General features: G+C 42.6%; 2 protein-coding genes across 8 annotated transcripts in view; both read right to left on the reverse strand.

Moving 5' to 3' along the window:
- The window catches only part of SEPTIN11 (septin 11), a 95708-nt gene extending 75872 nt beyond the window's left edge, over positions 1 to 19836 (reverse strand). For 6 of the 7 annotated variants that reach the window (XM_058722172.1, XM_058722178.1, XM_058722174.1 and 3 more), the window contains exon 1: positions 19652 to 19836. In XM_058722172.1, the coding sequence (XP_058578155.1) occupies positions 19652 to 19678 (27 nt within the window). In that variant the 5' untranslated portion in view covers positions 19679 to 19836. The remainder of the gene's footprint in view (positions 1 to 19651) is intronic. The other variant, XM_058722176.1, reaches the window with a different exon arrangement.
- LOC131507428 (mitochondrial import receptor subunit TOM5 homolog) lies at positions 13041 to 15299 on the reverse strand. Its single transcript, XM_058722184.1, has one exon. It carries the CDS (start codon positions 14527 to 14529, stop codon positions 14341 to 14343), a length of 189 nt encoding a protein of 62 aa, XP_058578167.1. The 5' UTR covers positions 14530 to 15299; the 3' UTR covers positions 13041 to 14340.
- Positions 19837 to 25389: the final 5553 nt, after the last annotated feature.

Here is a 25389-nt window from a genome sequence, read left to right on the forward strand (position 1 = left end):
CAGCCCACTGCATTTGTGTTCATTTCTTAGCCCTTCAAAGCTCCCTCTTGTCAACCATTAAATAATGCTGAGAATTCCTGGGGAAATTTAGCAGATCGTTAAATTCTTTGTTCTGTAATCTCCTTCCAGGATGTTATGCCAGTTATTTTTACTGATTAAGTCCACTATACAGGCAGAAAGCCTGGGCCTGTTACTGCACAGTTATTTTTGATGTATTTACTGAGGAATTCCTTTTGCCAGGCACTATTCTTTGCTGAATGGACAATACGAAAATGAATCAGGCATGAAAACTATGGTACAACATACCTGCTTATTACAAGAGCCTAAGATAAATGGGAATTCAGAAAGCTGTCTTCCAAACTCTGCCTGGGTGAAGGGAAAGCAGAAGGGCCTGGAAAGTCTTGAAGGATGAGTAGCTACAGAGGCTGGGAAGAGGCCAGGAGAAAGGCATTTACATGAGGTGCAAGACAGAGTGTGAAAAAAGGGGACGTATGGTGCCCAGGGCCCTGCAAGGAACCGCAGGAACCAATTGAGGATTATGAAAAGAAAGGCATCAAATCATGGAAAGACCAGCATACCATCCTGGGGAGGTGAGCCTTCATCCTGAAGAGAACAGTAGGGAAGGGTATTTTTGCAGAAATAAATTAAGAGGGAGGAAAACAGACTCAGCCTGTCCGATACTTTTTTCCTTCAGAAAACCTTTACCCCAATAAAAAGGCCCTTTAGTTCTAAAGTTTAGTTCTGTAGTTCTTTTCAAGAACTAGAGTAAAGCACTCGAATTTAAAGTAATAGTCAAAAGGGGCCTGAAATGTCAGAAGTGAATTTCTAACTAACCCTCCAGTTCAAAGTAGTACAGAAAAATCGTATTTCCAAGTGGCTGTTTGTGATGGCTCTTTAGCTGTATTTATTCAGCTGTGGCGCACTAAGATCTTTATGAACCATGAATTTTGTAGTTTGGCTTTCTCCAATTGACTGGATTTAGGTTGGATTTCTGTTTTCTAATTTATTAAGAAAAATGAGCATATATTAAATATTAATTCCCTTGATGCCTAAAGTCAAAAGATATATTTCATTTTGTCAGCGGTCTCAAATATGATTCAGAGGTCATAATATCCTTCAAATAAATTTTCCCCTATCAGAGTTAAGTCCCCATGTCTCTTATTTTATACTTAGTTTTGTAATCCCCAAAATACTAAAATGCCACATCTTTTACAAAAGTTGTTTTGAGAAAGCCAATGTTCAGTGGATTCAATTCAGAAAACTAGTAGAAGAAAAGGTCTAAAGTTTATGACATTTCTTTCTGTGGGTCCATTTGCTCCCCCGACTCCTCCACCACCAAATCACAATTAGGCTTCAATTTCAGTAACAGGGCAATGTTTTCAAGAGTCTCAGATCCCCAACTCGGGGTGTAATATTAATATAACTGCATACCAAAGTATTGTGCTGTTGACCAAGACAAAATGAAAATCATTCTCATTTCAACTGACTTCTGTTGGCCTGAAAAATCAGAAACAAATCCAGCATCTGACTTTGGCTTGGTTGTCTTTTCTTCAAGGCGAAGGGAGGCTTTTCAAGCCAAACATAGCACGTGGGGGAAAGACTGTTCCACATATGCACACAGAGCTTTCAATACCACATTTCTCTGTAAAAAAAAATGCTCTAGTATAACAATGTTTGAGCAGGGTAACATGAGAAGGGCTGAATGGTCGATGACCATGTAAAATGTCAACCATGCCTTTAGAAGAACAGGAAGCTACCCCAATACTCATCACCCTTTTGCTCAAGCTACTGTCTTGAAGCATATGACACTACCATTTTTGTAGTTGAAACAACTGAAATCAACTATTTCATGTGGTTCAACCCAACACTAGGAAACTGCAGAAAGGTAATAAATTGCCACATTTTCCTGTTGAGTACCTAACTGGTTTTTGCTTTCTAAAAATAGTATGGAAAGGTAGGCTTTTGGAAAGAAGCGTATGAAAACTGAAACAAAAATGGCACCAGAAATTTTAACAATAAAAATGTTTTGGGGCGCCTGGGTGGCTCAGGCAGTTAAGTGTCTGACTCTTGATTTTGGCTCATGTCATGATCTCACGGTTCCAGAGATCAAGCCCCCTGTTGGTGTCTGTCAGTGTAGAGCCTGCTTGGGATTCTCTCTCTCCCTCTCTCTGCCCCACCCCAACTGGCACACACTCACTGTTTCGCTCTGTTTAAAAAAAAAAAAAAAAAAAAGTTCTAACAAGGACAAACTAAATCAACAGCCTAGGAAGATCTTTTCTACCTATTCTGTTTACTAAACATCTGACTTCTTTGTTTTTCTGAAAGACTGTCTAATTGCCACAAATAAATCCTGGAAGACACATTTTCCTATAGGCAGGAAGAAGAAGAGAGGAAAAGAAAGGAAGGGTTGGGTTCCTGCTGGACAGGAAAGAGTTAATGAGAACTTTCAGCCTCAGCCCAACTCCCCAGGCCTCAGTTTCCTCATCTCAAAGGAAGGCCCTGGATTGGGTGACCTCTGAAGTCTGTCCTGGCTCCAGCGCTAACAATTTATTGGGATTTGGTAACAGACCCTATTCTACCTATCTCCACTTGCATTTCACATCATCCTACTGCCAAACTCATAAATAATGTCACAGCCTGTAAGGAACAGCCATTAACTGTCATTGGACCTAAACCAAAAAGAAAAAAAATCCAACCCCGTTCACTATATATAGCACACGTTTTTGCAGAGGGACGTTGGCACTGGACACCAACACTCAAGAGTCCCCCCTGCTCTCTCGTTGTGGGCCCTAGACACACTGTACGAGGTCCTGCTTCTCCCAATCTGATCTCCTACAGCTCAAACCTGTTAGGAGATACCCTGTTAAGGAAACCATTTTCCTTACTGCCTTCAAGTCATTGCTTCACTTCTGTTTTAAAAACAAGCACATTTTCTAGAAAAAATGCTTTGCTTATTCAAATCTGAAAGCATTTAAAAAGACACCCCCCCCCAAAAGTTAATGGCTTCTTTATTCAAATACAAGAAAATATAAATGAATTATCTTCAATGGAAATCAGATTGCTGACTGGCAGTCTCAGCCCACGAACATGTTTATGTGGCCCACACAGTATTTTAAAAATATTTGACTTAACTGCCAACATTTTCAGATGGGGAAATTTCACCTCAAACTCTAAATGTCCGTGTTCTCTTGAAAAACTGAAAACTATGGTACCACTGAGGTCCTCATTTAGCCAGGTAGAGCTAAGAGGTGGCCCATTTACAACATTTAACTGAAGAATCTGAGGGTTGTCCTTTTCAGTACTTTTTTTTCCTCTCATCAATAGGCCAAATAATGAAGCTGGTCAAAAATGGTTTATTTATATCTCTCCCTTACTATTTTACCATGCCATAAATAATTCAATCCAGAACCAAACTGAGGCCTATCAAAGCTGTGATAAACCACTGTTCATTAACTATTTTAAAGAGAATACATAAGGCAAACTTCTATTTTTTATTAATGTGATGGCTACATCAAGTTCAGCACTTTTCTAACTGTAATAAAGTGTAAGCATTAATTGAGACCTAGATTACATGAATTTATTTTCTTTTTCAAGATGCGTTATTGCTGGGTTTAAATTTTGGTTTTTTTTCTAAATATGTGAACTTAATATATTAAGAAAAATCTGCTACTCATACTAATATTTCACCCTCTTTGCTGAAAATAGTTGCTGTATTTCCCAATCAGGTCATGGTCATTTTACAAGCCTTACTAGTTACTTGTTTTTACCCTGCATGAAAAGGACAGTAGATATAAGAAAACCCATTTCACTGGAGTATTTGCAAAAAAATGGCATAAATCCTGAGTCACAGTAACATCAACACATAGGGTATTAACCAACTATTCGCTTTCTCCAGGAACTATGCAATAAAAGCAAACTGGACGAAGCTGCAATGTAGATGCTGAGATTAGACATAGCTCTTCCCTCTCTCCCAGGAATGTGGTTAACAGAAGCTCAGGGAACAACTCCTGGAGAGTTAACTATGGAAAAGGAATGGCATCCTGTTGCAACAGTAAGCTTGCAGTTGTTCAGAATGTTGCTGAAATTTTTAATAGCTCTTATTCTGAAACATATCATCTTTTTCCATCAATAAAACAGCTGAGCCAAGGCCTGGGCACATTTCTGATGATACAAGATCCTTTACCATCACAAATTCTTCCTCTTAAATCCTAAGTTCCAAATTTAGAATATACATATTCTGCACAATATCATAAGGAAGAAAATTATTATTAGCTCCTAAATTCAACTACAAAAGCACAGTAACAATTCTTGCTTTACGTTGTGAAGGAAAAAAAGCACTTTTAAATATCAATGATGCAAGCATTATTTCCTTCAATGTGTCCACATGATCAAAATGTGCTTGCTACAAGAGTTTCTTTTATAAACAGAAATACAGAAAATAAACAGGCATTTCCTATAATAATATACACCAGTAACAGGCATAAATTCTCAACCCATAAGAGAAAATTTTGTTATTTACACAAACATTTCTCTCCAAAAGAGTATCTATAATACCTCAAATAGACTTAGAAAAAACATGTCTGCTCTAAAAGAGGCCCTAAGAGTCTGCCGTTTTAAAAAGTAGGTAAGCGTGACTTAATGTTACAGTTTTACCTCAGCTAGTCAGCTGATCAGGCCAGGGTGACAGACCAAGTGCTGGGCCACTCAAAGGGAGCTCAGAACAAGCTACTCCTCTCTGGAAATAAACATTCTGAGGAGATTGGGCTAAAGCCAAATGATCCTCAGCTTGCTTTCCACCTTTAAAAATCCTATGACTCTATAGCACTGTTGGCATTCAATAAGGTTCCATGATAAACACTGCGTATTAATGTTTAAATGATTAAATTATCCATGAACCCGAAGCTCAAGAAAAGCACATGTAACCAAGCTTGGGGCAGTAACTGTTCCATCTATGCACTCATGCCTGGCCATTCATTACAATGATGGTGATGATGAAATATCTCAACTACAGAGAATATCACTCATCTATATACTCAGTACCTATCTTTGACAAACTATAACTTTTACCATCCATACACTTGAAATTTTTTTGTCTTTTGTTTTAAATCACAAATTCACTTTGAAGATCCCTGAATACCTCTTCCTGATGCCATGTTCCTCCTACCCCCAGGTCACCAGCATAGCTCTTAAAACAAAATGAGATCAGACTGAGCCTGGGATTTACTCCAAAATAACTAGGGGCGTGGTGGCGGGGGGGTGCTGACTGGCTGGAGCAAGAGCATATGACTCCTGATCTCAGGGTTACAAATTTGAGCTCCATGCTGGATGTAGAGATTACATAATAATAATAATGATAATAATAATAATGATAATAATAATGATAATAGTTTTTAAAAAACAAACTTGGGGTGCCTGGCTGGCTCAGTTGGTACAGCATGTGACTCTTGATCTCAGGTTTGTATGTCGAAGCCCCAAGATGGGTATAGAAATTACTTAAAAAATAAAACCTTGAAAAACAAACAAGGGCGCTTGGGTGGTTCAGTCAGATAAGCATCAGACTTGATTTGGGCTCAGGTCATGATTTCACGGTTTGTAAGATCCAGCCCCACATAGAGCTCCGTGCTGACAGTGTGGAGCCTGCTTGGGATTCTGTCTCCCTTTCTCTGTCCTTCCCCTGCTCTCTCTCTCTCAAAATAAATAAACTTGAAAAAACAAACAATTTGGGGGGTCGGGATGAGGAGAGAGGAGGTTAGAGAGAAGGGGTAAGAGATGACATAAGAATGGCCTAGGTGATAGGATAGAAGGGTTGAGTATACCTTCTCTCTTGTGTAATGTTTGGAATTTTTCTTAATAAAGTTTTCTAAAATATGAGAAAGAAATATCAGATTATAAATACTTCTAGACCATACTTCTTGTTTTAAATTTTTTTAATTTTTTAATCTTTATTTATTTTTGAGAGAGAGAGAAAGAGACAGAGTCTGAGTTGGGGAGGGGCAGAGACAGAGAGGGAGACAGAATCTGAAGCAGGCTCCAGGCTCTGAGCTGTCAGCACAGAGCCTGATAACGGGGCTCGAACTCATGAACCATGAGATCATGACCTGAGCGAAAGTCAGATGCTTAAACTACTGAGCCACCCAGGCGTCCCTTGTTTTAAAATTTTTAAATTTTTTATTTTTTTAAATGTTTATTTATTTTGGAGAGGGAGAGAGACCACAAGCAGGGGAGGGGCATAGAGAAAGGGAGACAAGAATCCGAAGCAGTCTTCATGCTCTGAGCTGTCAGCATAGAGTCCAACGTGGGACTCAAACCCATGAACCACAACATCAGGACCTGAAGTAAAGTTGAACGCTTAACAGACTGAGTCCCCCAGGTGCCCCCTAGACAATACTCGTAAAGTTCACTGTTCAACATGGTAGCCACTAGCCACATGTGGCTATTTAAATTTAAATGCAAATTAATTATAATTAAACAAGATAAAAAAAATCTAATTCTATGGTTGCACCAGCCCCATTTCAAGTGTTCGATAGCTACATATGGATAGTGAATACATACTGGAGAATGCAGTAATAGAACATTTCCATCATTGCAAAAAGTTCTGACAGCATTATTCTGCAGACTAGGGTTGTATCTCCATTTGGAAAGAAGCTATAACCAGTAGTTAGAAGACTTTAACTTATTTACCATGGCAAGTCTGAGTCCTGATCCATCAAATAGGAGCTGAAAAGCTTGGGTTCAAGAACAGTGTCTACTCAGACTACCTCATAAGAAAACTGTAAAGATCAATGTTTACCCAATGAAAGCTAATCAACAAGAAAAATGTGTAGAATTGTACAATTTCAATTAGGACACCACTGTAGTGGGTGCAAGGAGTTCAATGGCAAAGGCAATGTGCAAATTAGCAACATTCCAAATGTATGTTTAAAGACAAAAAAAAAAATCTGAAAAATAATTCCAGTTTTAGTTTGAGAAATAACACATTTCAGTATCCAATTTAAGTTTTCCCTCCCACTCCCTTTATTTTGGAATAAAAAACAAAGGATTGGAAAAGGCTTTGAAAACAAAGAAGTATATAATAAACAATCAAGTCATTCCAAAAGGCAGAGGTACAGACCTATTTATCGCCCACCCCCCAAAAAGTCTACACCAACCTCAGAGTGAAAGCAAAGGTAAGATATTTGGGGAAAACTGGAGAATGAATCTGTTTGGCTTGTGGTATTTCCAAGGATGTCCCCTACATTATCAGAAACTGCCTATGGGATAGGCTCAAAGTGAAGAGATGATGTGAATAACTCTGATGAGTTGAAGAACTTTCAGGCAGATACTTAAGTTAATCTGGGCCCATAAAATTGCTGAACATTAGCTCACAAGAAGTTGCCTCAAAAATTTTTACCTCATTCTTCCAATCTATGCAGTATAGGCCACAAAATTTCTTTTTCAAAAACAGTTTTAAGCTTTGGCCCAAGTTCACAGTTCATGTATCAAAAACATTTTCCCCCATACACTCTGTATCTAGTTTCTAGATTATAAAATATGTAACTGACTTGAAATGGGTACATTAAAGAAGTCACAGAACAAAGTAAGCACTATACATTCAGAGACAAGTACTTCCATCCTGAGAGACTGTGGGTTCCTCTCCAATGAAGTAGAAATGAAAATTATAAAAAAGATTAGATGATGCATCCAGTTTTCTTCTTTTCTGAGCATAGCTCTTAATAGTTTGAAGTCTTCCCTCCAATAAATAGTAAAACCCTGATTAAAGAAATATCAGTTTGTTCTCAGCATATTTTTTTTAATTCCAGAGGAATTTGGTATGTTACCAAGTAACATTCACACTCCCTCATTTGCATAAGGTACAAGAGTCCCAAACCAGGAAACAAGGTGTTTTCATCAAAATGCAGAGGCCTGAGACTAGGGCTTGCACACATAAAGCTCTTTGGGGAAATGATCCAAAGGAACAGGAGTGGGGACTGAGAAGTATGAAACAGAGAAGGAGGCACAGTCATCCTAAACATATGTATATGGAGCTAATCACACTGTGGGCTGAGGCTAGGGCCCATGTGGGACCTTCTGAGAAGCCATATATATTGTGCCTCAGAATTGTCCAAAGTTAGTGACAAAAGAGAGAAGTATTTGTCCACCAGATTCCATCTCCCATCAGGCAAGTGTTGGCCCATGGGATGGAAACGCCCTTGGACAGCCAGATGTGTACATAGGTCAAAATAGTGAAGCAGAGCCCAGGTGGCTACAGCAGAGAAGCCTGGGGGAGAAAGCTATAGATATGAGGTCTACACCTGCCTGAAACACACACAGCAACAGCATGAATTACATAAAGGTGGACTGAGAGGAAGCAGGCTGGCACAAGTCTTATCCAAAGGATCAATTTTGTTCATTCAGTCACATGTTTATTAACCAGGGGGGAAGGCGGGGGGGGGGGGGGGGTGCACAACACAGTCTCTCCCTGCAAATCTGGAAGGCTAAGAATACATGAGTGTGGTCAAGGCTAGCAGAACATATGTTTGTGGTAATGAGAGATTTATTTTTTTTTAATGTTTTAATGTTTATTTTTCAGAGACAGAGACAGAGAGTGAGTGGGGGAGGAGCAAAAGGAGAGGGAGACACAGAATCTGAATCATGGCTCCAGGCTCTGAGCTGACAGCACAGAGCCCCCACATTGGGCTCTAACCCACCAACCAGGAGATCATGACATGAGCTAAAGTTAGGTGCTCCACTGACTGAGCCACCCAGGCACCCCTGAGAGATTTTTTTTAAAAACATTCACAGCTATATTTGATCATTCCTGTTTATGTATGTATGTATGTATGTATGTATGTATGTATGTATAGTTATTTTTTTTTTCAACATTTTTTATTTATTTTTGGGACAGAGAGAGACAGAGCATGAACGGGGGAGGGGCAGAGAGAGAGGGAGACACAGAATCGGAAACAGGCTCCAGGCTCCGAGCCATCAGCCCAGAGCCTGACGCGGGGCTCGAACTCACAGACCGCGAGATCGTGACCTGGCTGAAGTCGGACGCTTAACCGACTGCGCCACCCAGGCGCCCCTGTATAGTTATTTTTGAGAGAAAGAGAACACAACCAGACGAGAAGCAGAAAGAGAGGGAGACACAGAATCCAAAACAGGCTCCAGGCTCTGAGCTATCAGCCTAGAGCTGGACACAGGGCCTCAACCCACAAACCACGAGATCATGACCTGAGCTGAAGTCAGATGCCCAACCAACTGAGCCACCCAGGTGCCCCATTCCTATTTATTTTAAATAGGGTCTTGAAGAAAGGAGTGGTGAGGGTTGGGGTGGAGACTCCAGAACACCATAAAGGTGACACACGAGCATTGCAGGCAATCACTGCTGCAGGAATTCAGAGACAGAAAAATTACCAAAACTTGGATGGCGAGTCAAGGCTTCGAGCAGACAGTATATTGGATCTATGCCTCAGAGGTGTGCTCTGATTAGAAAAAGGGAAGACTGCATTTTAGGTGTGTGAGAGAAGGGGCAAATGCTCACTTCCTGCTGGGGTGGGGTGGGGTGCGGTGGGTTGGCAGTTCTGGCTGGAGCCCAGTCTTTGGTATAAAGTCATTATTAGTTCCATATTTATTTCCTTTTTATTGAGGATGAATGTTTCACACATCACTGAAAGCACTTTGTATGTCTTAACTTATTTAATCCTACAAATCTTTGAGGAAGGTACCATTATTATTTTATAGCTGACGCATGAGATGTACACAAGGTATGTAACTTGCCTAAGATCACAGAGATGGTTAAATGGCAGAGCCGATACCCTAGAACCCAAGCAGTCCGACTGTAGAGCCTATGTTCATAATCCAAATGTGATATAGTACTACTGCCTCTCAGTGAGAGAAAACAAAGCAAGAAAGAGAAGGGTGCCATCTGATGCATCTGCATTTAGGAACAGATGGGCTGGGAAAGGACAGATTTGGAAGCATCCCAAGGGAAATAATTCTGTCAAGCAGCTGGAAGTCCTAATGGCCTCAAAACCATTTCCCAGAGAGTACAGTCCCAGAGTTGGGGCCACCAGAGAACAGCACAGAAGGTCTTTCAGAAGGTCACCACCCATCCCTTACTTAGTTAGGATGCTACTGCAAACTCACGGTGAGTGAACAATAGGAATAATCACATCCTCTGCCTTCAATTCATTCTGGCTGCTTAACACACACACACACACACACACACACACACACACACACACACACACACACACACTATTCCTCAGCATTCTACCATGTCCAACTAGAATCAGAACAGGACAGAGAGTGGGAAAAATCATTACAGACTGGGAAAGACTTTTCAAAAATAATGAGGACCCTTGGCTCCGTAGCAGATTCCCTGACTAGGACAGTATGGTGAACTGTTACTATTCAAAATAATCACCCCCACCCCAGCCCAGGATGGGGAATTAAATCCTCATTCCAGGGCCCTCAAGTCTTGGTCAATTGACTGGCAGAGCCACTCTTTGCAGAAGGATTATCCATCGCCATCTTGCTGAATTTAGGAGTGAAAATTTACTTTAGCCAATGAAATTCATGTAGAAGTGACCCATGGTAAGAGCTTGATAGTTCAGGGGTCAGTATATCTTTTTCCTCTGCCACCAGACTGGCAAGGTCCAGATAGAGGACCTGGATCCTGGGGTCAGAACAGCATGGAGATCTCAGAGGATGAATCAAAGATTGTGGTTAAGAAATAAACCTTTGTTGCGTAAGCCACCAAAATTTGGGACAAATGCGTTACTTCAGCATACGTCAGTCTAACAGACCGACACAAATTGTAGCATAAGTTAGTCTAACAGACCAACACAAATTGTAGGTCTATATGTATATTGGTCTAAGAACCTTGGTTCTAAAGCCTAGTGCTCCCAGTAACTGGCTGTACACATTAGGTGTTAGTTTCTTTGTTCCTCAGTTTCCTTGTCTATGTTACTTCTTGGGAATTTTGTAAGGATAAAGTGAGATAATTATCTTGACAATTCAAATAAAATTTAAAAATCAAGATGCCAAGAAGGCTTGCTGTGCACAGAGGTTTTTGTTTTTTTTTAACTTAATTATAGCTAATATACAATGCTACATTAGTTTCAGGTGCACAACATAGTGATTCAACAACTCCATACATTAAGCTATGCTCACCATAAGTGCAATTACCATCTGTCACCACACAACACCATTACAATATTATTGGCTATATACCCCATGCCGAAAGTCTCATTCCTGTGACCCATTCACTCTATAACTGGAAGTTTGTATTCTCTTCATCTCCTTCACCTATTTTGCTCATCCCCCAACCCCTTCCCCTCTGGCAACCATCAGTTTGTTCTCTGTATTTATGATTATGTTTGGCATCTTGTTTGTTCATTCACCTTGTTTTTAAGATTCCACCTAAGTGAAATCATATAGTATTATCTTTCTCTGACTTATTTCACTTAGCATAATACCCTCTAGGTCCATCCATGTTGTCACAAATAGCAAGATCTTTTTTATGGCTGAGTAATACTCCATTGTGTGTGTGTGTACACACACACATACACAACTTCTTTATCCATTTATCAATGGATACTTAGGTTGTTTCCATATCTTGGCTACTGCAATAACATAAAGGTGCATATATCTTTTTGAAGTACTGTCTGTATTTTCTTTAGGTAAATACCCAATAGTGGAATTACAGGATCATATAGTATTTCTATTTTTAATTTTTTGAGGAACCTCCATACTGTTTTCCACAATGGTTGCGCCAATTACATTCCCACCAACAGTGCATGAAGGTTCCCTTTTCTCTATATCCTTGCTAACACTTGTTATTTCTTATTGTTTTGGTACTGACAGGTGTAAGGTGATATCTCATTGTGGTTTTGATTTGCATTTCCTTATGATTAATGATGTTGAGCATCTTTTCATATGTCTGTTGGCCATCTGCATGTCTTCCTTAGAAAAATGCCTATTCAGGTCCTCTTCTCATTTTGTAATTGATTTTTTTGGGAGGGTGTTGAGTTGTGAAAGTTCTTTATATATTTTGGATATTAACCCCTTATTAGCTATTTCATTTGCAAGTATCTCGTGCCATTCATTAGGTTGCCTTTTAGTTTGGTTGATGGTTTCCTTTGCTGTGCAAAAGCTTTTTATTTTGGTATAGTCCCAATAGTTTACTTTCACTTTGTTTCCTTTGTCTCAAGAGACATATTTAGAAAAATGTTGCTAAGGTCAATGTCCAAGAGATTACTACTTCCTTTAAAGAGTTTTATAGTTTGAAGTCTCACATTTATGTCCTTAATCCCTTTTGAGTTTATTTTTGTATATAGTGTAAGAAAATGGTCCAGTTTCATCCTTTTGCATGTACCTGTCTGGTTTTCCCAGCACCATTTATTGAGGAAACTTTCATTACCCTATTGTATATTCTTGCCTCCTTTGTAATAGATTACTTGGCCACATAAGTGTGGGTTTATTTCTGGGCTCTCTATCCTGTTCCATTGATCTATGTGTCTATTTCTGTGTCAGTACCTTCTATTTTAATTACCATAAGTTTGAAGTGTATCTTGAAATCTGGGATTGTGATACCTATAGCTTTGCACTTTCTCAAGATTGCCCTATTTGAAGTCTTTTGTGATTCCATACAACTTTTAGGATTATTTGTTCTAGTTCCATGAAAAATACTATTGGCATTTTCCTAGGGATTGCATTGAATCTATAGATTGCTTTGGGTAGTATGGACATTTTCACAATATTAATTCTTCAAATCCAAGAGCATGGTATATCTTTCCATTTGTGTCATCAATTTCTTTCATCTTTAAAAAAAATTAAAAATCAGGATGCTGAACAGCTTCCTGTGCACAGATGGTTTTGGTTAAGCCTTTTCCTTTCAACAGTAGGTCTGAGTAAATGTAATGGGCACCCTTAATGATACTCACAAAATTTATATTGACATGAAAACAATACACAAAGGGATGTAGTGAATGAAAAGGTGTTAAGTCTTAAGAAAACCATAGCTTTACGCCTACTTTCATAGAATCCTATGGTTTTTTTTAATATTCTTTATGGAGAACACTGTTGGACACTTGTAGTCCAAGATAGAAGGGGTCCTACCATTCTTCCACCCTTTAGGACTCACTTGCTTCAATGTTTAAGAAAACAAGACTTTGTAGTTCTACATCTTGAGGAAGGCCTCAATACAGAAGACTAAACAGAGGAAGACCTATGCTGGGGATGTTGTCACTGGATCCCTCCTCCTCTTTGTGTGTTTCCTCTGTCTTCACTTCCTCTATTCTTAAGGATGCGATCTGGTCATGAAAGGAATCAACTCCTCTATCCTTTCTCATCTCCCCTCTATTCTACTGAATCCTGAAGAATTCAATACTCTGCAGACTTTCAAGGTCTTCTATCAACCAATTCCAAGAATCTGAGATATCTTAAGTTGGGGCACAGGGTGGGTAGGATATAAAATATCTTTAAAACTGTGTAGAAAATATGCACGTGTCTTAAAGAATACACTGCATTATCTGGTCTCCTCCCACCTGCCTCGACTCACATCTATTTTCTCTACCCCACCCTGAACAGTGACGTCATAGGTGGATTTCCTCAAAAGGCTGTCTCACACCCAGAGCTTTGCAGGAGGTATTCCCTTGGCTTAGTACACTTTTCCACCTCATTTTCCTTACTCATCCTTTTGCTTCCTTACCCATCCTTCAGAGAAATTTTTAGAGAGCAGCAGGGATGGCATCTCAAATACTCAACATCATAACTTCAGCATCTGCTCAGAGAAAGTACGAAAGAAATATCTGATGAAGCAGATGGATTAGGAAACTAAGAATGGCTATTGATGTGTTTAGGTTGTTGTGGGTTGTTTTGTGTTTCAATCTCTAAGCTATCTGTGTTACTTCTATAAGAAAAAACTTATGAAGAAAATCATAAATTCATCCCAAAGTAATGTTACTTAACTATCAAAACAGGTATGTGTATACACACACACACACACACACACACACACACACTTTTTTTGGAGACATAATTCCCTTATAATTAATACTTGCTAGAAAATGGAGTTTGACATTACTTACTATTATTTCAACATTCACACAGGCTGAATGTCACAGGCATATGGGTGTACTATCACTACAAAATGTCTTTACTTCTCAAGTAGTTTTAAATTATAGCTATGAAGGTCAGTTACCAGAGCCAAACTTGTTCTTGTTCTTAACAAGTAGAATTTTTATATCCATTCAATCAAAGAGTCCCTCACATCTTTCTGGGCCTATTCATTTGCAGATAGGAGTAGAAATTGTAACTGGGCTCCTCATATCATGCATTCACATGTGACGCCCATCTTCATATGCTTTCCAATTTCTTTAGGCTAAAAGATGTGACTTGCAGCAGAGCCACATAGCTGAGGAAGTTCCATATGGAGGAGATCACATCCTCGAGCATCTTCCCTTTCACCTCCTCAGAGTCCAGCTTTGGCACAAGCCCCTCAATCAGGAACATCTTGGCTTTGCTTCCCCAGCTTTCAGCTGCCATACTCTATTCTTTTCAGAGGCTTATGCTTTATGCTATGTATTTTTTTCACCACAATTTTTAAAATGCAAAAAAAGGAGGGGGGCATGAACAAAGCTTCTGCTTGTTGGATACCAAAGACATTCTTTTTGGAACATGAAGCCTGATCAACCTCTTCATCTCAGCCTGCCCCTCCCACAACATATCACACTCAATCCCACACGGTCACAGTTCAGCAGGTGGACAGAATGCAACCACATAGGTCAAGTTCCTGCATCCTTCGACTTGAGAAAGACACTCACACTCAGTGGCATGGATCCTTAAAAAGGTGGCTCTAATGCCTTGGTTCTGGCATATGAGGGTAAAGACTCCTGATTTCTACCTGAGACCAACCCTGAGAGGACACAAATTTGATTTCATATCACCCAGCAAATTATTTTTAGAAGCCTGTCTATATCACCTCAGCCCAAATATTGGTTTTCATGTTCCACAGTGGTTGCATTGATAGGTTGCCAGCAGGCCTGAGTGGGTCAGAGGCAGTACTGCTTAGTTGGGAGGGAGTTTTCTGTCAATCTGGATTTAAAAAACAACAACCACAAAGCAGGTATCAATTATATTGTAAAGTAGATCTCCTTAGGGAACAGGATAGAAGCTTTGGATCTGCTGGGTCTTTGTTTAAATAATGGTTCACTTCACTGACCCCAGTTGAGACAGGTCTAGCTAGCACTATGAAAGAGTTTTCAATAAATTATAAAATCCAAGAGCAGCCCATACCCACCCCACCCCCAGTCAAGTTTAAGGTCCTATAAAGAGAAACACTGGCTTAGAAAACTCTATACCCTGCCCCACAGGAAGTCTAAACCCAAAGATCATTATCAGCTGTGGCATCATCAGTGGATATAAATACTAGGCCTTCTGGCAATCAATCAAAGTAGGACATCCAAATCATTCGCTCCTTTGTCTGGACACAGACAGAGGGTGGCCCCTTTGAAAGCACTAAGCATTGGTGTCAATTATATGGGTGTCCAAAAAGACAGGGTCTAGCAGACACACAGTTTGGTTTCTAAGTCACAGTTTTTAGATGGGTTAAGCTTACTTGTGTAAATCTCACAAAGTTGATGAAAACGTGCTAACAATCTAATAACTCTTACATCAGGATGGTGGGGTATGGGTAGTTTTGTTCTTTTAATCAATTTCCACGGGTCTGTTTTTCATTGCAATGTAAACACTTCATTTTTAAGGAAGATATTTTAAAGCATAAAAAAAAAAAACTATAGCTTTCAAAGATTTGAAAAGGACAGATTACTATACCTCAAACACTTCCAGCATTCCTTAATAATTGCTTATAGAGTCTCAGTGTGTATAATTTATACTACTGACAGAATTTTAATTTTTAAAGACCTCCCCCTAGATGACAGTCCCTTTATCATTTAGATAGCCATCCCGAAGACCTTTTTCAGCTCCATTAAGCTTTTGCGAGGTACAAAAGAGACAGAATCCCTCATGCAAGGGCCACAGCATCAAGTCTTAGAAATGGCAATTTTGTAACATGGGAAAATAACGTTTCACTGTCAGCCCTCATCCTCCTCCTGCTGAAAACAGACCATATCTTCAGGAACGATCTCTAATGATTCCCAGACAAGATCTTTACCTGCATCATAAGTGTTGACTCAGCAACAGGCACATAATTTCCTTTCTCCCTAAATGGCTTACATACTCCATACTCACTGAAGTTCATCTCTTCACTACGCACAGACACTAAATCTCTCAGAAAATAAAAGCTCCAGGTAAAAAGAGAAGGTCTCTCTTGTCCACTGATGTAACCCTGGCTCCCAGAACAGTACCTGGCACATAGGAGGTACTCGGTAAATACTTTTAAATGAGTCAATAAACTTGGTTTTTCCATTTCTTTTGGCTCCACAGATAAAAGAATAATTAAATAGGTTTCTTGAAGGATATCATGCGAAATCTCCATCGCTGCAAAAGTTTAAATACATACCATCTGTTAGGGATAAAGTAAGAAATATTTTTGCATTGGGAAGAAGGCTGAACTGAATAATCTCTTAAAGTTCCTTTCAACTCCTAGGCTATATAACTTGAACACCACACCGTAAGAGAGAGTGGATCAGCTACATAAAGCCTGATTCCCAGGTAGAGTAAATTACCATGTTCTGTTTAAAAGAAAGATAATAGCTGTCCTGGGACTTGGATGCAAAAATACTAACTCACCCAAAATGTGGACACATCCCTAAGGGAGAAATGCTCTCGTTAATCATTAGTTATATTCTGAAACAGATGTGCTTTTGGGTCTTCTCAGAGCCAAGCACCAACACCATCCAAGAGAAAATGGAGACACTAGGGGTTGAGATTAGAACAAAAATAAACAGTATCACACTAAACTCAAACTTTTGTTTTCCAGCCAACAAATCAACTTAAGAAACATCTTAATTCAGCCTTAAGGTTTAAATGGTTATAACTGAAGATAGCCAATTCATAAGACAGAAAATACTGCATCTGACATACAAGGTTTTTCCCCAGTAAAATCTCATACTTACCTAGGATATCACACAAAGACATTCAAGTTCAAGAATGCCTAACATTGAGAGCAAATTATTCTAACTGAACTTTCCCTCAATCTGGATGGGAGAGGCAGTTTGTAGGGAAAGGAGATCTATTCATGTTTCCCTAAACAACTTTTTTAAAAAGTCTAAATTCTAAAGGAGTAACTAGGGAAACTCCATTCATACATAGATCAACTTTGGAGTGGTTCTTTTCTCTCAACACACCCTTCCTTTCATTTGTTCAAATCAGAGAATAGATAAAGGAACAGGAGGGGCAGAGAATTCTAAGATGAAGGATGTAGTGTTGATCCCTTGGAGCTGGGTTTGGATAAATCTGTATTCACGAGGGTTGTTTTGAAGGTACGACTATAGGCACCACACTTAAGGCAAGAACTGAATGAACAAAGTAAAACAAGTCAACAATTCGTTGGAAATGTATGAAAAGACTTTTCAACTTTGTAGTCAACTTTTGATCACCCAGACCACGGCTCAGTCCAAAAAAAAAAAAAAAAAAAGTCTTCTGTTTTTAAACTGCAATTTAATCTTAATTCCAGTGACAACGGGGAATGTGCAGAGAAAGCAGTTACCTCCTCTGTACACATACTCTTTTTGGAATCTCCTCTATTATTTGAATAAGAGGTCTTAGAGAAGAATTCTGTGGGATTAAGCTCACATCTGGTTGGCAGACCTGGTGTTGGATATGATTATGGCCACACAACTAAATCTCAAATCCACATACTGTTCCTATTTAACTGACATATATGAACTAACTAATTTATAGAAAATGTGCAGCAAATTATTTCTTCCACCTCCCCCAAGCCTCAAGAATGCACCAGCAATAGGTGTTACTGAACAGCCCCCCCCCCCCAAATTTGCATTCCTAGACACTCTCCAATTATCTCAAGCAGTTATCAGTTATTTTAGTTATGGAAATATGTGCCCTGGAAATAAGTACAGTGTGGGGACGGTGAGAGAGAAGGGAATAATTTAACCAGATAAACTTGACCTCTCTGTACCTCAATTTCCCCCACCAGAAAAATAAAGGGATTAGCACAGAGACTATGTAAATTCCCTCAGTAACAATAATCCAGGACCACTAATTATCAAGGGCACAATTTGTGTGCAAGAGGAAACCTGATTCTTAAGCGTCAGGTCATTAAATATTAGAGTATAAAATGCCCAAAAAACCCAGTTACACTTCAATAGGACCACAGCACATTGTGACAGTGGAGAACGTCTTTGAAAACACGCCTGCAGCCAAACCACCAAACCGAGTTAAAGCACGCAGAAGGACCCCGCGAAGTTCCCGGGGCGGGGTGGGGGCGGGGGCAGCAAAAGGCGCGTGTATCTGGAGAGGAGTTCGAGGAAGAGCTTGGAGTCCGAGCACAGCCTTGCTTTCCTGGAGCATCGGAGCTTCCAGTACGTCTGAAAGTCTTTCGTGTGGAACCACAAGACCTCTCAAGCCACCACCTGCGGCCACACAGTTGTGGGAGGGAGAGGAGAAAAGGAAGGAGGCAGAGCGGGAAAAACCTCGCTCGAGGCGCGCCCCAAAACCGGTGGTGCGAAAGTGGACTTCGAACATCGACAAAGAAATGGGGAAAGAGAAGGAAGGAGGACTCCGCCTTTCCCACCCGGCTCTGCTCCTTTCAATAAAAAAGGAAGGGCCGCCGCCGTCCTTCCCCCCACCCCCCCTCCGCCTTTCACCCTAGGATGCGGAGCACCGACTGAGACCGCACCCTCAAAGTCCGGCTCTGAATCGCGAGCTGAGTCTTGCACCCCACCAGGCGCTGCCCCTGCCCGGCTCGTGAATTTGGGGCGGGAGCGCACCCTCGGTCCTTCGCTCGCCCCGAGCCGCGGGGCACCGGGTTCTCCACTCGCCCGCCCTAACCTTCCTCTTCCTCGCGTCCGCGCCTCCTCGGTTCGCCGCCCCCGGTCTTCTAACCTCGGAGCATTTAATACTTCCACCCACCACGACAAGGGGGCCTTGTGAAAACTTTGTGTGTGTAGCTAGGGCTTTTGTCCACATCCTGGGCAGGGCCAGGTCAGCCGGGTGGGTGCCTGGGGGTGTCCCGGCTCTCACGATGGGGAAGCCACCACGGAAATCCCAGCCTTCCATTTCTGACCCGCTTCTACGGCCGTGTGACAGCGCGCTTCGGGGAACAATTCCCATGCCCTGGTCGCCCCTCGGCGAGGGGGAGTCAGGAGGAAACCCCCGCACTCGGTGCCTCTCTCGACTGTCACGAGAGAAAAGGTGTGCACGCCGAGAGGGAGGCAGCCGAGAAATACCGTGCCTGAAAGAAACCTTTTAAAGGGAAAAGAGGGAAGGGGTCCTTTCTCTCCCACATCTCGGGAACCCGGGCGCGATGAGGCGATACACTGTTGCATCACGTAGTAGCCCAGCCTCTCGTCTCCTAGCCCTCCCCTCAGCTCCAGACGCGCGCCCAATCTCACGCACACACCCACAGCCGCCACCATCCGGAGCCCCCGCCCGGGCCCCGGTATTCCCCCCCGGCACCCGCCTGAAAGCGGGGACCACCCAGTGCCGGGAGAGCCGCGGGCAAGGGTGGTGAGGCCCCAGCACTCACAGACGGTCTCCCCACGGCCACGGCCATCGCGGCTGCGGCTCCGACTCCAGCTGCGCCCGGGTGCTCTCCGCCAACACTGGCTGCTGCTCCCGCTCGGGCTCGGGCTCTGGCTCGCCTCCCCCGCGCCTCCCTCGCGGCTGCGCTCTGCCAACACCCGGCTCCCGCTCGAAGCCAGCGGCATCTGCTCCCCCCACGCCGCCGCCCCTCCCGCTTTATTAGAGCAACATGGCCACCCGCCTGGAAGGGACCATTTGCTTCCCCGGGAAGGGGTGTGAGTCTGCGCGCCCGGGCTGAGGCGGTGGGAGGGGGGATGGCGTGCGGGGCTCCAGCCGGGGTCAGCGGGCTCAGGCCGCAGGACTCGCCCTCAGCGAAGGTAGCCGTGGGCCCCGAAACGACCCTCTCCAGTGCCACCGAGACTCCCGCAGCCTGTACTCTGGCCGCCACCCCCCCGCTCCACCACGTGCTGGAGTCCGAGTAAAATCCTGGGCGCGGAGGTCCTAGCCTCGGGTTCCGCCACGCGCTTCACCAAGCAGGAGAGGCTGCGGAGAAGGTGAAGGGACACTGGGGCTAGACAGGTCTGCGGGGACAGCGTCTCGCGGCCAGTTAGCCCAGGGCAAGCACGCTCCACCCGGAGGAACCGGCTTGGAAGGGCTGCGGGCCAACCTGGGAGAGAGAGAGCGGTGGGCGACCGAGGTGGGGCTGGGCAAACCCCCACGAGGAAGCGTTGCCCCTCCACAATTCTTTTCACAAGGGAGAGACTAAAAGGCTGGAAGCTGTCCCTAAAGCGCGCGGCTGGGTAGGGGATCACATGGAGAGGAAGAGGCCATAGTAGTTGCGGCTGCGGACGACCCAACCACCGCCGGCTGCAGAGGAAGAAAAGGACGCCCCCGCTGGAGAATTCACGCAGCTGTTGGCAGCCCCAGAGCGTGGGGCCAAGGCCTTCCCCGGGTGCAGCGAGAGCTCGTTGGTCACCCGTGGGGGCTCAGCCGACCTTATTTGATTGCTGACAGACAGACCCGACGACGCGGAGGCGCGCGGGCGGGAGTGCGGCTGGGGAGGGGCTCGGCGACAGCGCCGGGCGGGTGACCGTGAAGTCGGCGCGACTCCGGCCGCGTGGGGCTGGAGAACTCCTCTGCTGTGGGGAAGGACTTGCGCAGCAGATGTTGGGGCGTTACTGCGTGTCTGTGTGGCGGACGGAATGGCAGGGTTCTGGCGCGTGCTGAGTGGCGAGGTGTGCTAGAGCTGCTGTAGGTGACCGTGGCCCCTCGTGGAGCGGGAGGAGCGGGCCTCGAGGACGAGGTGATTGGGCATAGCAACCTGTCCGCGGCTGGATTGGAGAGCGGGGAAAGTGTGGTGCCGAGGTGAAGGGTGGTGATCAGCCCACGCGATCGCGCCCTCAGGGAAAGCCTGGGCCTATTGAATTAGGTGAAAGACAAACCGCCTGTTTAGACTGAGGCGCCTCGGAGTCTGACCTAAGCGCCCAGGTTTGTAGCGGCTTTGCGTCTGCCTCTGTCCACCCGCCCCCACCCATCCACCCACCCACCGTGGGCCGCAGGATTAGAACGCGCCGCCTTTGGCTAAGGATGAGTGGGCTCCGGGCGTGGGCCCAGCCGCTGTGAAGCAGACGCTGGGTTGCCCCGGGAAGGGTTGAGGGGCTCAGTGCTGAATTCCACCCGCAGGGCTGAGAGTACCGATGAAAGCAAGATGAGGATCTCTGAATGGAGACCTGTTGTGCGTGTGGGTGGGCCCAGACTAGCAGGGAACGAACCTAGTCAGTTTTGACCAATATCTGCCCCCTTGACTTCAAATCTTTTGAAGAAATGGACCAACATTTATGCCAGGCATAAAGTAGGCACTACGTGTTGAATTCAGATGACCGTGTGGATGGGTGACGTGCAAAGGGAAGGGGAAAAGAGAAATACTTTGATCTGCTCTCTGTATATAGCCATTTTTTCCTTCTCCCTTAGGGAGGATTAGACAGTGGCACTGCCCACGGACCAAAGGTCTCACGTAAACCCTGTAAAAAAAACATCGCTCTTCACCTTGCCAACCAGATGTAAGGGCAATTGGAAACCAGCTCTCCATTTTGTGTTCTGTTGACCAGGCCAGATAGCAGGATTTAATTAATTGTTTTTATTTTTATTTACTTCTTCGGTTCGTGTTTATGTTGAAAACCTCAGATTAGACTGTAAGACTATGAACTCGCTACTTGGTGGGTGGGTTAGTTTATTCTCATCACAAAAGCTTAAAGTCACTTATTCCAACAGCTCAACTGTTGGAAGAAAGCCTTTTAGGACAAAATGATCCCAGTTTACCCCACTTCTGCCTGAATTTTGTCACTGACAAGGAGCATTGCCTTAAGTTCCCCCCCCTCTGCTTTTTGTTTGTTTTGGCAGGTAGGCATAAATATATTTAATAAAAATAGTTTTATTACTTTTGGCCAAGAAGGCTATTTCAGAATGTCATTTCTCATTATGAAGCTATTTAAATAATTATTCTACAACCAGACCTACCTAGGTTCAAAAATCCTGGCTTTACCACTTCATAACTGTGTGACCTTGGGCGAGTTACTTAACCTTTCAGCACTTCAATTTTCTCATCTTAAAATCTGTTTAATAATAGCTCTTCCGTAATAGAGTTACAAAGGGATTAGATTACCTTTTTAGATTATACTGTGGTAAGAACTAAAAATGTTTAAATGCAGATGTCTCTCTGACTCTTAACCAGTGTGCAGTCTGCTGAGAGACAGATGTTTAAACAATTCTGCTAGATAAGACAAATCCTAGAAAAGATATGAATTATGGGGGCGCCTGGGTGGCTCAGTCGGTTGAGTGTCTGACTTCAGCTCAGGTCATGATCTCACAGTTTGTGGGTTTGAGCCCCATGTCAGGCTCTGTGCTGACAGCTCAGAGCCTGGAACCTGCTTTGGAATCTCGCTCTCTCGCTGCCCCTCCCCTGCTCGTGCTCTGTCTCTCAAAAATGAATAAACATTAAAAATTTTTTTAAAAAAAGAAAAGATATATGAATTATGGGATTTTAAAGTATGGTAAAAGGAACTATTCACCTGTCAGAACAGGAAAGGGTTCACCAAGGAAGTGGAGCAGGAGAGAGAGCAAGAAAGACATTCTACTTTGTTCCTTTAGCCCTAGGAGTAGTAACGGCTTCTTAGTGTTACTAATTTTGGGATGACTTGCCATCTCTTATTTGTCCTTCTAACTTTGCCTACTTCAGCGCTTCTCAAATATTAGTACCTATGAGTCACCTAGGGATCCTGTTTGTTTATTTTTTTAAGTTTATTTATTTTGAGGGAGAGAGAGAGAGAGCAAGCACACGTGGGAGAGGGGCAGAATCCCAAGCAGGCTTTGCACCATCAGTGCAGAGCCCAATGCGGGGCTTGAACTCACCAGCTGTGAGATCATGACCTGAGCTGAGATCGGGAGGCTTAACTGACTCCACCACCCAGGTGCCTCTTAGGGATCTGTTTAAATGCAGATTCTAATTCACTAGGTCTACGTGGGGCCTGAGAGTCTCCAGTTCCCTCTGGCTCCCAGGTGATGCTGATACTGCTGGTCTGGTAATCAATCATACTAGACTAGCAAGGGTTTACAGTTGATAAGCAGTTCCTTTATTTAAGTTTCTTTGTTTGAAAAATCTGCATTAAATTCTTTTTTCCACTAAGAACCTGGTAGATATAGATGGAAACACACAAAAACTTGAAATTGTCATCCATGAGCTCAATCTCTTTTCCTAATTGTGAAAACATTTGTTAAAAAATTCATTCTGGGGGCCTGGCTGACTCAGTGAGTAGAGCCTCTGACTCTTAATCTCAGGGTCTGTACATTGAAGCCCCACATTGGGTGTAGAGATTACTTTTTAAAAAATTCATTCTAAACATTGTAAATTTACCAGTAATTCTCAAATTCTCTCTTGCTTTTTATGCTCCTTGAAAATCAGGACAATATTTGCCCCTCTTTAGTCTTCTGGCATTTCTTTTCTCTGGCTTTCCAAAGCTGACTGTATTGATTCCACAATCACTTATGCTAAGTATTTCATGGATAATTCATTTAGGCCTGGAAAGTTTAACTCACTTAAAATAATTGGTTTCTCGTTAACCACATTGGATTTTAGTAGCCTTTTAATCATTAAAATAATTTTTTTTCATTAAAAAATTACTGTCTTTAAGAGAGGAGACAAAAATTGAGGGGTCTTGTCCCCCCCACCCCTTTTTGTCATTTGATAGCATTGTATCCTCAGAACCCAAGAAGTGGCTTTCATCCTTTCTTGTTCACCCTCTTGTGGCAAGCATTACTTGAAAAACAAAAAAATTCTGGAAATTCCTTGGTATTCTTTTTTTAAAAGCAAAAATTATGTAAGCCTACAGTATTCATCCTTGTAGGCTTGTGCTACTCTTTAATACATGCTCTTTTAAAATCTGATCTTGTTAAGAAACACCCTGTGAAATGACATGCTCCCTGGAATATGAGGACTTGGACACTGGCCACTCTCTTTGGCAGCCAGCCCTGGAGTAGGGTCAGTTCCCCTGTTGTGGCACCCCTAATTATCAGATAATTCCTTTCTCCCTGGGAGCAGTCATTTCCATGTCAGTTATTATTTCTCTTTGTGAGCCTAAAAAAAGTATGTAGTTGAAGTCCCTCTGACTACTAGATGTTGCCACAGAGAAGAGAATCCTATATATGCACCTGTATATTATGACAGCAATATCGCTTCTATATTCTCACCTTTTGTCTCAACCTATTTGCTAGCTACCATTCCACCATTATCAGTTTCCACCAGCTGAATAATTCTATTTCATGGGGTTACTCTGCACCTACATTTCTTGTCTTGTAGACTTGTTCCTTTTGAATGAGGTAATACTTCCGTATTTCAGCCATAGGTTCCTTGCTATTTCATCTACCAATATCTGTCCACTTGCATTCATTTCCTTCTGTTAAGTTTTCCAAGTTCTGTTTGCTTTGCCATTAATTCTCCCTTTCCAACCTGAGATTTCAAAAATCACCAGCACTATATTCCAAGTTTCTTCTGTTTTCATTTAGTCCATCTAGATCAACAGAAGTGGATATCAGTCAGTTGGTATGATAAATTTTAGCGGATTATGCTTCATGCCTCGCCATTATACTCTTTAGAAGAATAATAGAGTCAGCCATTGCAAGGCTTCCTCCATATTCATCCATAGCAAAAAAACATGGGCTTGGGAGTCAGAACAATAGGGGTCATGTTCCTGCACTGCCAAATATCATATGCTATGCAGTTTCTTAAATTGATATATTGATTTGGGTATAGGCTATTTCTATAGTAAAAACACCCCAGGCATGCCTGGGTGGCTCAGTCCATTAAACGACCCACTCTTGATTTCTGCTCGGGTCATGATCTCACAGTGGTGAGTTCAAGTCCTTTGTTAGGTTCCACTCTGACTCTCTCTGTCCTTCCCATTCTCTCTCTTTCTCAATAGGTAAAATAAACTTCAAAAAAAAAATTGTTGGGGTGCCTGGGTGGCTCAGTCAGTTGAGCATCTGACTTCAGCTCAGGTCATGATCTCACGATCCGTGAGTTTGAGCCCCACGTCGGGCTCTGTGCTGACAGCTCAGAGCCTGGAACCTGTTTCAGATTCTGTGGTCTCCCTCTCTCTCTGACCCTCCCCCATTCATGCTCTGTCTCTGTCTCAAAAAAATAAATAAACGTTAAAAAAAATTGTTAAAGAAAAGAAACACCCCAAAAGT

Source organism: Neofelis nebulosa, chromosome 3, assembly GCF_028018385.1.
Source record: "Neofelis nebulosa isolate mNeoNeb1 chromosome 3, mNeoNeb1.pri, whole genome shotgun sequence".
In the NCBI taxonomy this organism is placed as follows: Eukaryota; Metazoa; Chordata; class Mammalia; order Carnivora; family Felidae; genus Neofelis; species Neofelis nebulosa.

What these genes read in the sequence shown, in the direction of transcription:
- LOC131507428 (XM_058722184.1), bottom strand. Translation starts at nt 14,529, where the DNA reads ATGGCAGCTGAAAGCTGGGGAAGCAAAGCCAAGATGTTCCTGATTGAG.